General features: G+C 40.0%; 1 protein-coding gene across 8 annotated transcripts in view; it reads right to left on the reverse strand.

Moving 5' to 3' along the window:
• smarcd3b (SWI/SNF related BAF chromatin remodeling complex subunit D3b) overlaps positions 1–12,333 on the reverse strand; it is a 29,694-nt gene extending 17,361 nt beyond the window's left edge. The window contains exon 1 of one of the 8 annotated variants that reach the window (XM_077509272.1): positions 11,922–12,333. In XM_077509272.1, the coding sequence (XP_077365398.1) occupies positions 11,922–11,933 (12 nt within the window). In that variant the 5' untranslated portion in view covers positions 11,934–12,333. Of the gene's footprint in view, positions 1–3,710; positions 3,979–11,921 lie in introns of those variants that run through there. The other 7 variants (XM_077509270.1, XM_077509268.1, XM_077509274.1 and 4 more) reach the window with 7 other exon arrangements.
• Between the last annotated feature and the right edge of the window lie 1,090 nt (positions 12,334–13,423).

Genomic DNA, 13,423 nt, shown 5'->3' on the forward strand with positions numbered 1-13,423 from the left:
ATTTTCAAATTGCAAATGTTTCAATTTGGGTCAGTTGGTAGGCTATATATTTTAATTTATATGTACATTTCATTTTTTAAATTTACAGTATATAAAAATAACTGTACTCCTCATATTGCTTGATGAAACGTGAAAAGTTGTGATAAAAGCACATATTTGTTTGCATGATTGTTGTAATCGGACTGTCGACTTACTTGGCTTGTGTTTACTAGGGGTGTGCCATCTAAGGCACCCCACGATTCGATTCGATTACGATTAAGGGTGCTATGATTTGATTACTGAACGATTACCATGCTAATGATCATCACGATTTTCAATGCATCTTTTTCCCCCGATTTTTTTCTTACTTTGTGGCTACTTCATACTTTTAAGGTATATTTGTCAGTATTCATTAATTAAAGTAGCCAAACCAATTTATGTCCATTACTTTTTATTTCCAATCACCAAATGATCCAACAGGAACGATGGAAATGATGCCCATACAACACAAAGCTACCCACACAGACAGTTTCTGGAGATGTGTTGGCTTCGTCAAACTTTTCTTCTGAGGCAGGATGAGCCCGTACCTGAGTGAGTGCGCAAAAGAGGATCCTCAAGAAGAACGAAAGGTCCAAAGTAGTATTCGTTGTAGTGGGGATCCACTACAACGAATCAAGTCATTGGTAAGCTGCTCTTTTTCACAAGCAGGTGCAAAAAAAATTGTTTCAAAGGCAGTACTTTTCAAAAATAGATTCTTCTATTACAATAAAATAAGATTTACTCTGGTGGAATGAATTCCACGTTTTCTGGAAAATATTAAACGTAAAGTGCCTTTAGAAATAAAAAGGAATTCTTTTAACCAAAGTACTTTGTGTTTTCACAGATTTCTGTACTTTTAACAGCGTTAGTGTTCCGTCATTAAGTTATAATGGAAAATAATCGTTTTTGAACATATAATAATCGTAATCAAAACCGAAATGCTTCCAAACGCTAGCTTTTAATTCTGTGGGGAAAACATGTTTCTCATTAACTTCCACTGATGCTATCCTCACCATGTGAATTCCTTTAAGTGTCCGGGTGGCAGGCGTGTCTTTTACTTTTGTTCCGAAAGCTGGGGTAGTGTTTCTGTCATTAAATTATTATGGAAAATAATCGTTTTTCAACATTTATGAATCATAATCTAATCGTCACGTGCCAAACCTCGATGAATCTAATCATCGATGTATTGGCACACTTGTTTACGTTAGGCCACAATGTGTCGGTTGATCAATAAACTGTCTTCCATATGAATTCACAGCTCATTTGCTTTTATTTTAACATCAGTCTAACCTATTCAACCAAAACATTTATAAATTTGATATCGGTTTTTGGAATACAGATGAATTTACTGCTTGGGTTTGGTTAAAAAAAAAAAAAAAAAACATGGTAATAGAACCTTGAAAAAATAATCACATAATAAATTGCAATGCCAAAATTGAGGAAAAAAATATTGCAATTAGATGAAACGGTTGTCTGCAAATTGCCTTTAAAAAAAAATACTTTTTGCTCAAACTGTCAGAAGTCAAGGTAGCGCTTAAAATGCATGTGAGAGCGTCTTTATTCCACAAGGAGAGTGGAAACAGCACGCCTCACCACAAGCGGCAAAATAAACATTCACACTCTTCCACATGACTTTTTTCCATCCTAAAAGTTTTTTGGCAGGGGCGGGGGGGAAAGGGTAGTGGGGTGGGGGGGGGGGGGGGGGGGGGGGTTGGGGGGCTCGCCTCCTCATCAAGGTTAATTGGCGTGTGGGGAGGACGCACGCGTGCGGCTCATCAATCAACCTCGCCGTTGTGGCCGCCGTAACGACCGCTCCCGTCAAAGACGCAATACGTCATCCCGTCTCCGCCGCCGGCGTCATCGTACCCGTCGCAGCGGACGGTCACGACAATGACGACGACGACACGTCCGGCCTGACGTCTCAAATATCACTCATGTTTAAAGCTTCTTCAATAGCACTACGGAGGTGCTTACAAATTTCTATGTCGTGTTTTTGCTTCTGGTACTAAGCTGCAAACATATTGGGGTTCTTTGCAGAGGATAAAGAAGATATGCCTGTAAGTATTCTGCTACGCTCTGTCCGCATATGTTGTTAACGCTTGTGTTCACATATAAGTTTAGAATGACTGACTGATATTAACTCTTTTACTGCCACGTTATCCGAAACACAACCCCCACAGTGGGAGCCGATTTCGAGCATTTTAACTCATCTTTCAAGGCAAACAGAATATTGTGTGCTTTTACTACATATACAATGTGGGTACCAAATGAAAGATCGCATTCCATTCTTTCTTTCGAAAAACAAAGTATGATTCTACCTTATTCCGTTCTTTACTAATCACCATTTGAAAATAGGTCAATTAAGTGACATTGAGCGAAAATTGAAAAAATTAGGAGAAAACGAGCTTTTTGTAAAAAGATACATTTTCTCCACAACGGTGACTTTGACACTAATATTTTTTGTTTAGTGATGCTCTGTGAATTAGATTTAATGTGACAAAGGATTTGATCATTGTCGTCATCATTGAAAATGTTTCATTTCAACAGATTCCATCATGTATCACTGTAATTCCATACACTGGCAGCCTACTGAAAAGAGATACAGTGCTGCCATCTGCTGGCCAGAGTTAGTTTGTGTTTTTGATTCCACAACCCACTGACCAGACAGCGCTGCACTTAGATGTTGCACTTCCCATTGATTAAAAAACAAACAAACAAACAAACAAAAAAAACATAGTTGACGTCATTTAACGTTTATGGCAGCATACATCTTGATTTTACTAATCGTTATTAAATGTTTTTGGCGGTCAAACAGTTAAATGGTAGTTTTGCTTACGTGTCCATGGTGTTTTGCATTGTGTGCTAGCATGAAGCTAGCAGACTTTCCCAAGGCAAAGATAATATGGTCAGAATTGTTCATTAACTGACAAACTTCTGAAAATGACGGTGTTCTAAAGAGCACAAGTGCGAGATCAATCAATTTTAAAAAAACATACTTTGACTTTTGAGTACAACTTATCAATTTAATGCTAGAAAATTGTTTTGCTAGCATTCAAATAAGGTCAGTTGTTAATGAAAAATTTTGTTTTGAATAAAATATTGAAAAAATACAATACAAAACTCACCACGGGAATTTGTTTATAATTGTTTTGAATTACAATTTTGACTGACTGAAAAATGTTACATTAAAATGACTTTTGAGGAGAAGTCAAAATATGGAAATAGACCGTGAAAAAAAATGATCCCGATGTTGACTGGCGGCAGTGGCTGCAACTTTCCTGTGTCGCCAGCTACACACATGCACACTAGACCGAAGCGCCCCCCCACCACCCCCTTCCACTCCCCTTTCGCTAACAGTCGCGGTAACCTCCTGAGCGTCTCCGCGACCTGACATCTCCCACATGAATGGAGCGATTGTTCCACGCCGCGAACGTCCGCTGACCCCCCCCAACCCACCCCTAGCCCCCCACTTCCATCCTCGTGTGCGAAGCGTGCTAGCCCCGGCACTGTTTGAGGAGGTGGCGGCCGGCCAGTTGCCCAAAACGCGGACGATCCGGCGTCCTCCATCCCTGGTCGAGCCGAGCGAGGAAGACCAGGAGCGCGCGACGCTGGTTCCGTCCGGGAGGGGGGCCGGAAATAACCTTCACGCCCCCCCCTCCCGCCTTTCAATGACGAGCGAGCGTGCGACTCACCACTCCATGGACCAGGAACTCAAACAGTTTGCTCTTGGTGGCTTTCCTGGCTCCCCCCGCCGTCTCCTCCGTGGCCATTTGCTGCGAGTCTCCTTCGCCTTCTCCTTCTTTTGTCTGGCCTCCCTCCCTCGCCCGCCGCCGCCGCCGTCAGCCAGCCTCCCGTTCCCCTCCCCTGCTCCACTTTCCTTCTCTTTGTGCTCTCCTCCTCCTCCCTCCTCCTCCTCCGTCCTCCTCCTTCCTCCTCCCTCGCTTGTGCGTCTGCTTCACTTTTAACTTGCCTTTCACCAGCCCGGAATGTCGCTCACATTGCGAGAGAGAGAGAGAGAGAGAGAGAGAGAGAGAGAGAGAGAGAGAGAGAGAGAGAGAGAGAGAGAGAGAGAGAGAGAGAGAGAGAGAGAGAGAGAGAGAGAGAGAGAGAGACAGGGGGGGGGCTACTGCTGCGGGGGCCTGCCAGGGGGGTTTAAGCCAGCCCACCGCCTGCCAACCCCCCCTCCACACAGCTGTTGCATTGCATTCCGCTGGTAAGATAAAGCGGCAAGGGGCGGGGGCGTACTTTGGAAGCGATGGGGTGACCGAGTCGGAGGTCGCAAGCGCAAAAAATACAAACAAACAAACAAATAAACAAACAAACAAACAAAAAAGACGCGTTTTTAAACACCTTTTGTTGGGAAAAATTTGACATCAGGAGCAAATCATCTTCACATTTTTTTTTTTTGCCTTATTATTGCATTGTCGTCTAATTTTTTTTCCACGTAATTTACATACAACTTAAATTTAAATGCAAAACTACTAGAATAATAAATATAAAACATTTTTTTAAATCAATGGCCATGTCTATTCTTATGGAGTTAACTTCCTTTTTTTGCTGTTATTTAAAATATATAGTTATTAAGTATTTTGTTTTCATCATTAAAATTTATTGAAAATTGTGTGAAATTGATTCTTATCTATATAAAACCAATAGTTTAATATACTTTAATTTATACACATTATTAAAATTAAATTTATCAACTTTATAAATAATTGTAATAAATATATTTCAGTTTATTATTTATTATGCCCATGTTATGGTTTTTGAATAATCTATGTTATTTGCTATCATTTTAAATTCATCCAAACGTATACACTTTATTGATATTACAGTATTGTGAATGTGTAAATATTATTTTATTGCTGAAATGATGTTTTAGTAATTTGTAGGGATGTAACGATATCCAAACATCACGATACGATATTATCACAATATGAAGGTCACGATACGATAATTATCACGATATTGTGGGGAGGTTGGCGATACAAAAAAAGGTCACAATATTGGGAAAAAAAAAAAAAAAAGAGCTCATACAAAAAAAAAAAAAAGACAATATTGTGCTTTTGTACATTACAGCAATGCTTATAAAGAACCTACAATCTCTAATAACACTTAATATTGAGGCCCTTACTTGCTAATGCAAGCACACCTTGAGTTCCTCCACATATTGACTCGGTTTACATACATATAAAGGGCCAAAACATGCCTTGTGAAAATTAAATTACACAAAAGTAGCCACCAGAGGCTGCTAGAACTGCACAAATGGAAATCAACCTGACTTTTATTTTTTTTTTATTTTATTTTATTTTATTATTTTTTTTAAACAGATGTGCTGCTTTTAATATCGTGAGATGACGACGACGTTGTGGCAGTTTGAATATCGCGATATCACGATATTGCCGGTATCGTTACATCCCTAGTAGTTTGATGAGAAAATTTTCCCCTACCTCTCTTAAGATCATAACAAATTTCTGACAGGTGCTGATTTATTTATTTATTTATTTATTTATTTATTTATTTATTTTTACAAACACATCACTCGGGATCATCTTTCCAAGACCTCCGACAATCGGCCTGTTGCTGACTTTGATCGCGAGGGAGGGAAGTGTTGAAATTTGGCCCGACTGTCCGATATGTGAGTACACCGCTTGAAATATTCACAATTTTGTCGGCACTAACCAGGTCAGTGAGGAAAACTATCTCATACGCACACCCCACATCGCAGGATAATCACTCAGGATAATCTTTCATTCCGGCATTTTTGATGGACAGGGAGGGAAACTGAACAAAGTGTGTCCCTAACTTTAATAGGATATTCAAAATCTGCTTCCACTCTCATTTTCCCCCTGCAGCCGTCACATCACAACTTGAAATATTCATGAGGGGATTTGAATGACAAAGGAGGCGACGTGAAAACAGGAAAACGGGCCTTTTCCCGATATCATCGACAACAGTTCATTTCATTGGAAAATAGCAGGCTGATGATGGGCCGGTTCTGGCCCACGGGCCGTATGTTTCACAACAGTACGTTGTGTACTCTATTCCACATGAATAGAGAAAATGCTGAAGGAGGGAATTATGCAAAAATAAATGTCAAATGTGAGAAATGGAAAGTCAAAATGTGGAAAATAATTTGAATCGTTCGACAAACGTGGAGTTTGCTAACATAATAAACAAAAAAGTCGGGAGATGCGTGCGCGGTCGTTGAAGCATTATCAGGCTGAGTGGGCTGTGCAAAAGAGCCCCCCCAACACCGACCCCCTGCTACTCGTATGTAGAGTCACCCCTTGCTGGAGCCCCATTGACTCCCTCTGTTAAAAAAAAAAAATGCTAATGTCCCAGTGTGGGGAAGACTCGGGGGCTACAAGGGGATGGGGTGGAGGCGTGGCTGACCAGTTGTGTTAGTGGCTGACCAACAGGGGGCGCAAGCATGAAAGGAATGGATGCACAGCATAAAACACAATCAATGTGTTCAAAAGATGTATAAGACTCACTATTGTGAAGTTGCATGAATGATGAGGGCAAATGTTTTGGGAGAGTCCGTTCGCCGTCTTCGAAGGGAAGAAAAAAACACCCACCTGTCACCATTTGGAAATTTGGATGCCTTTCTAAACATTTCACCATTCAAACCACAAGAGGAAGCCAAAGAGCACCTATACAAAACTCGTTTTTAAAAGTAATTTAAGAATATTGGGTTTGTAAGACAATCTAGTAAACAAAGATTTAAAAAAAACAACAACAACTTTTTTTGGATTTTTTGGTAGTTTAGAAAAAAAAGAGTATATGTACGTTTTATCCCCAAAATCAAGCATCAAGTAGTTTAAAAAAAAATCTAAGTTTTGAAAGTAAACTAAAAAAAACATACAAAATAATTTTAATTTATATTAAATTTAAAAAAATAATAATCACAAAACTACAACATAAAGCATTTGTGATTTAACTTAAATAATACAAATGAAAAATGGGGAAAAATTACAAATAAATTAAATACTGAAATAATATAATTTTAATAATACTATGTTTGTGGCTTTTATCCCCAAAACAACCACTTCTTTTATCATCTAGTAGTTAAAAAAAAAAAAAAAAAAAAAAAGAGTAAATTATACTACAAACATGAATTATAAAATAATACTAATAGTAAATAAGATGCATGCGCTCTGTCTGTTTGTAATTTTATCCCACCCCCCAAAAAATCCAAAAACAAATGACTTTTCTTGGTGTTTTATTCATTATAAAATAAATTGAAAAATAGATTTTGACAATATGACCATGAATGGAAGCGTTGTGCAGGTGTACCTCATATTGTGGTCAGTGGTGTGCTAATTTAGCCTGCGTTGAAGCTCCATCAATGTGACTGTCAAGCAGACTGAAGCGCCAAAAGAAAAATGGCAGATTTGGGCGAGGCGTCCCACTTGGTGGTGTCTTTGTCCCACATACAAAAGAAACTCCTGGACTGCCTTCAAAAGCCTAAAAAAAAAAACCTTGAATAGACCAAAAAGCAGCTCCCATATAACGGCCAAGAACGTGAGCACAATACACAAAAGTGCACAGCTTGGATAAAGAGGAACACGAAAGGATTTTTCACATTTTGGGGGTGAAGAGGGGGACGACAAAGCATCTAAAGCCCACCTGCTCTGGGGGCATTTCCTGTTTGTTGTAGCCATGGCAACAGCTTAATCTGCCCAGAGCTGGAAACTACAGCAACCAATGGGACGAGAGCCAGACCAGCACATCATCATCATCATCATCATCATCATAGGACACAAGTCGCTGCCGCTTCTTTCATGCTGGAGAATAAGCCGCAATTTTTCACAAAAAGCTGGCATTTCAGCAGGTGTGTGTAGACTTTTTCGACCAAATATCAACCACATCAAAACACTGCTGATTGCTGCTCCTCCAATCGAGGCCTGCAGGCTGCCCGCGTTGTTGAACTTGGAAGTGGGTCAACCTGCCAGTTATGCTCCGACGGCAAAAAAAACAAACGAGCAACTTGAAGGGCAAGAGCGTGCGCGGCCAGTCGGCTGTAATTAGGTTACAAAAGCGTCCCCCCCAAAAAAATAAAAAAATCCATAATCTGCCTGTGGAAAGGACAGAGTGAGAGCTCGAGAGGAGACCGGGGGGGGGCTTCAATGGCATCCATACGGCGCTTTGGAACGCACCACAAGTACAAGCGGACTAGCAAACAAACACTTAGCATTGTCGCTAGTTACAAATGAATACAAAATGAAAACGCACACAAAGAGCTGCTACACTAGACCACGCCCCTTCGAAGCACACATCCAACTCACGGATACTACAGTTCGTGCAGTGATGACATCTGATGAAGCTACTTAATTTTTTATGTTACACAATAGTGCTAGTTGTCTTGATTAAAAAGTTACTTCACTTATTTAGCCCATTATAACAATAAAAAGTTATTATTTTGTTCTATAATTAATTTGATACTTTCATTATTTTTCACGTACAATTAGTACCTTTAAAAGCACATTTTGCAACTTGCTGTCAACTGAAAATGACATCACAAGGGCTCAGGTAGCCAATCACAGCTCACCAGTTTTCTAGGTTTGGTCATGTGACATTCACAAGTTGAGCTGTGATTGGTTACCTGAGCCCTTGTGATGTAATTTTCAATCGACAGCAAGTTACAAAATGTGTTTTTAAAGGTACATGAAAAATAATGAAAGTATCAAATTAATTATAGACAAAATATTAATGTTTGTCTGCCAAAAATGGCTAAATAAGTAAAGTATCCCTTTAAAAACGCTTGTTAAAAAAAACGGTGGCATTTTTGGTGGGCTGGAACACATTGACAACATTCTAATGGGTGAAATTAATTCGATGTATAAGAAAATTTAATAACGAGCTTGGACATGAAAGGAATTCAACTCATAGGTCAGGCACCATTTGAATTCCCACCATTTCATGGTCTCGAGCAGAACATGAAATGTTTATTTCTACACTGGCGCTCGTTCAGTGGGAATCAATCACAGACAGTTTTTTTTTTTCTTTCCCCCCCGGAAGCCATTTTGTTTCCACGGCAACAACCCGCCATTGAGCAGGTTCGCATTCCTCTGCCGCTACAGAGGGAAGTGCCCCCATTGTCCATTTAGGCCTGAAAGTAAGAGCAAAACACAAAGAAGAATACTCGGGCAAACAAAAGCCCGCTTTGATGGTCCAGGAGGACAAACTCAGGAACTCGAGGGGGGGGAACCTCGGTGCATTCCCTTCAAAACGTTCATTCAGCAGCCGTTCGCTAATTCAGACCTCGGGACGCTACCTTGCATACTAATCACACTGTCCTTTTTTTGGGGGGCTGCCAACTGAAGCTTGAAATCACGTGTACGGTCCACCAGTCGTAGGTCGTCGTCTGCCCTGCCAGTTAGTACAACGTGCTACACAGTAAGGTGCTTTTTTCCTCAAAGCTGAGTCACCAAGTCTCCATGAGCAGGAAACCGGAGGAGAAGAGGAGGAGGAGGAGGCAGCCTGAGCTTTTTCTGCAAGCGAGGCCTATAAATTCACATCCATACCCAGTTAGTTCTTATTAAACAAAAAAAACAAAAAAAGAAGGAAAAAAAAGAAAAGAAAAACGACCACTCAGACGAACGCTAACACAAATGCACAGCAAGCCAATGCAGCACTTCCAGTCACCAAGCACATACCGCTTACTCCATATAACAAAATAACAACCAATATCGAGCTAGTAAAAACAACAACAACAACAACAACATGACTGGCGAATGTGAGAGCCACGAAAAAAAACACATTAAAAGTGACATTTTAAAGGGACCAGAGTCCGTTTCGCAAAGCTAAGAGAAACAAAGCTAACAGTAACCGCAGTTACTGTTGTCAAACAACAATTATGTAGGCTATGTTCTTTTCTAACAAAAAAAAAAAAAGAAAAAAAAAGACATTTGCACTTTGGTTGGGGAATTCAAATTCAGCAAATACTTACAAATGATGAGTAAAAGCAGAGACTGAAAGGTGTTTAAATTACACTTGGCTAGGATAAAACAAAGCTAACTGCAGCCGCCATTACAGTTTTGAAAAGATACACAGAGTATGTTCTTTTTTTTAATTAAAAAAGGGAAGGTTGGTTTTTATAATCAAGCACATTTGCTTACTCGCAAATGAAAATAACAACAAGCGGAGAATGGCATTGAGTATTGAAAGCACATAAGCTAGGCTAAATGAAGCTAACTTTAGCCTCATGTTTCTAAAAGATATATGTTCTTTGTGAATTAAAAAGGGGCACAGTGGTTTCACTTCATTGGTGCTTACAATTAAGCAAACACCACATTTTACGACAAAAAAAACAACTACAAAGAAGGGGGGCTTTGAAGTGTTGAAGCTTACATTTACTAAGTTAAATGAAGCTAACTAGAGCCTCGGTTACTCCTTCTGTTATGTATTAAATTTTCTTTAAAAAGAAAAATGAGACCTTGATTTATACTTTGATTGGGTTTTATAATTAAACCAACAGTATATTCAACACTCACAAATGTTAATGACTGAAAGACCTGCTTTGAAACTTCAACGCTAATGAACGAAGCTAAAGACTGCTTTATACATGCGTTTGAAAAAGATAGTGACATACGATCTATTCAAATTAAAAAAGAAAATAATGGCTCCACTTGTGTGGGGTATTTTTAATGAAGGAAACAGCATATCTGATGTGCTGAAATTCTACTACGCTTTGTTGAATGCCGCTAACTGCGGCCTTGTGTTTCGAAAAAGATCCAACACAAGTTATTTTCTAATTAAAACGGGGACATTAATTTCACTTTGGTTGGGTATTCTAAACAGGTAGCTCAATAATCAAATATTTAATAGCTTAAAAGGAGAGGTCCACTTTTGAGTGTTTAGCCTCACTCACTCTTTCAGAAAGATAATTAGATATGTTAGAATTAAAAAGGGAACATTGGTTTCCACTTTGGTCGGGGTGTTATAATTAAGAAGCAAACAATAATTTTTGGTCTGGTGTTGAAGTTTCACGAAAACAAGCTATAAACTCAGCTAAGCTCCTCTGGCTTGAAAAATAAAATTATATATTCTTTTCTTTTCTATACCCCAGAATAAATCATCGTGTACTGCTAGTCCAAGAAGGAGTTAGGAAGAAGTTAAACTAGTTAATAAACTTAACTGTGGCCTCGTGATGATTCAATATAATGTTTTTCACTTTTCTATTCCAATTATAGGCCAACTGTATGTAAACTGTAAGCTGCACAAGTAACTATTTTAATACACGTGGGTATTAACATCACAGTTGAAAACCAAAGAATGGCCAATTTGGAATAGGCACATAATATATTCATTCCTCTAAAATGAAATCCTTTCTTCATATAGGACATAACAACTGGAACACAATATTGAGGTACCCCTGACAAAAGAAAAAAAAAGTGTTTAAAACACCAAATAAAGTGACCAGGGAGCGTCTGGTGCCATTGAAAAGACACAAGTGAAACTTTTTTGACAAGATGGGGGAGGCTGGGGTGCGAATACGATGGTGTGCACCATGCCCAAGGCAGGCCAGCAGGCCCTCTCTCACTCCTCCTTCCCCACTGCTCCGGCTCCCCTTGACGGGGGGCTCAAGTGTCGTTTCCCCATCGGCAGTCAAGGTTAACAAGCTGCTGTCTGTGAGACTCGGAGGCTGTGAGGAAGGCGCCTGGTGATGCAGACACATCGAACTAGTCTAACACCCCCCACCCCCCACCAATATTCCCCTGCTGCCTCCTGCACTATGCGGCGGTGAGGCCAAAACACCACCATTTTACACCGAAAATCCCCATTCCGTTGAAAAAACAGGAGAGCCATAACAAATGCCCAAATAGAGCAGTTTACACGATGGCCGCTGCACTGACGTGCTAATAATAGTCAAGAATCCAAGAACATCCGCTCCGTACCTTTCTCTCCATCCTTTCTTTCTTTTTAGCCGACTCAACAGCACCAAGTGTCGGATGCGTGTAGTCGTCCGGTCCGGTGCGGTCTCTCAACTTCCTCGAGGCTTCTCAAGAGCAAAAAAATACAAAATAACAACAAAAAATTTAAGGAAGGAGACTTGAATGTGTCACTTCGCCATCAGTGGACGGCGACTTGTTAGCGCCGCCGTTGCTTTTGCTGCTGCTGGCCTTGCGGGGATGGAGCCGACACAAGCCGGGATTGGTGAAGCGTCGCCGGGGAAAGGGAAGCGAGGAGGAGCGCAGGCGCGGTCGCTTCGGTAAACTGCCAAGCCGTCAGAGAGCGACGCGATGGGATGAAAAATGAGCACAGGCAAGGGAGTGTCGGCAAATTATCAGCCTCCTCGCTCAGTGCCTCTTTTTTTTTTTCTTTCTTTTTTTGTAGGCTGGAGGGTTTCCTACAGTGCAACACCTCTCCACTGTTTTTTTTTTTTTTTTTTTTGGAGTGGGGGTGGGGGGTAGTAATACTCAAATAGCAGACACAAAGAGACTGCCAGTTTTTTTTTCTTTTTAGGGGAGGGTGTGCTGAAAAACGCAGGGTGTGCAGAAAACTAGAAGTACAGAAAAGGTAGCAGCATTGTTAAAAATAAATAAATAAATGTTTTTAAATTCAACATAGGCCTATTCTTATCTTAATTTGGTACAACAGCAGAATCTCGTTAAAAATTCCGCCTTTGCCATGATAACCACTCATTAATATTTTATATCATGGTTGTACAAGTAGGTTGTATTACACTGGGAAGCCTTTCGAAAACATTTGACAATCCAATGGGGCAAAGGCCAAGCTCATAACTAAAAAAAACAAAAAAACACTCACATCACAAACCTTACCGCATTGAAATGAATGGAAATGCCAGCCACACCTTCCCAGCCTCCATAAGTTTTGGAAAAGTCATGGAGGACTATTTAAAAAAAAAAAAAAAAAAAAAAAAAGCATCCTTCTATTGTATTGTTAGTGGCATTTCCCCATTATGCGTTAACATTAAGCCAGCATGCCATGAAGACTACATTTGAAGAATTGTTGAATATTTGCTAAATCCTTATTGTCAAGTGAGTTTACTGCCTCCTTTCAATACCAGTATCTCAACTTTGCCCACGTAAGTCAAAGCAAGGGCAATGAAAATATCAATTGCAATGCGGCTCTTATCTGAAAAAAAAAATCATCTACTAATTCATCATGTTTGAGAGTATTTTCATCCAAATCAGGCGACCGGTGCGGGAATGAAAACGGTTTGTGTATGATAGCAACGCGCAGGAAGTGAAGACAGTTTCCGTCACGCCTGGTAGGGCATCACCACTGATGAAATTCGGCCTTTGCTGATATCGATGATTCGTTCCACACTTCAGGGTGTATGGCGGTGTAAAAACGCCCCCATCAAATTAAAACAAAAAGTTTACAGTTCAAGAGCAACTCGTTAATTTCAAATCCAAAGCAGTGTTTTGGAAAA

Source organism: Festucalex cinctus, chromosome 20 (assembly GCF_051991245.1).
Source record: "Festucalex cinctus isolate MCC-2025b chromosome 20, RoL_Fcin_1.0, whole genome shotgun sequence".
NCBI lineage: Eukaryota > Metazoa > Chordata > Actinopteri > Syngnathiformes > Syngnathidae > Festucalex > Festucalex cinctus.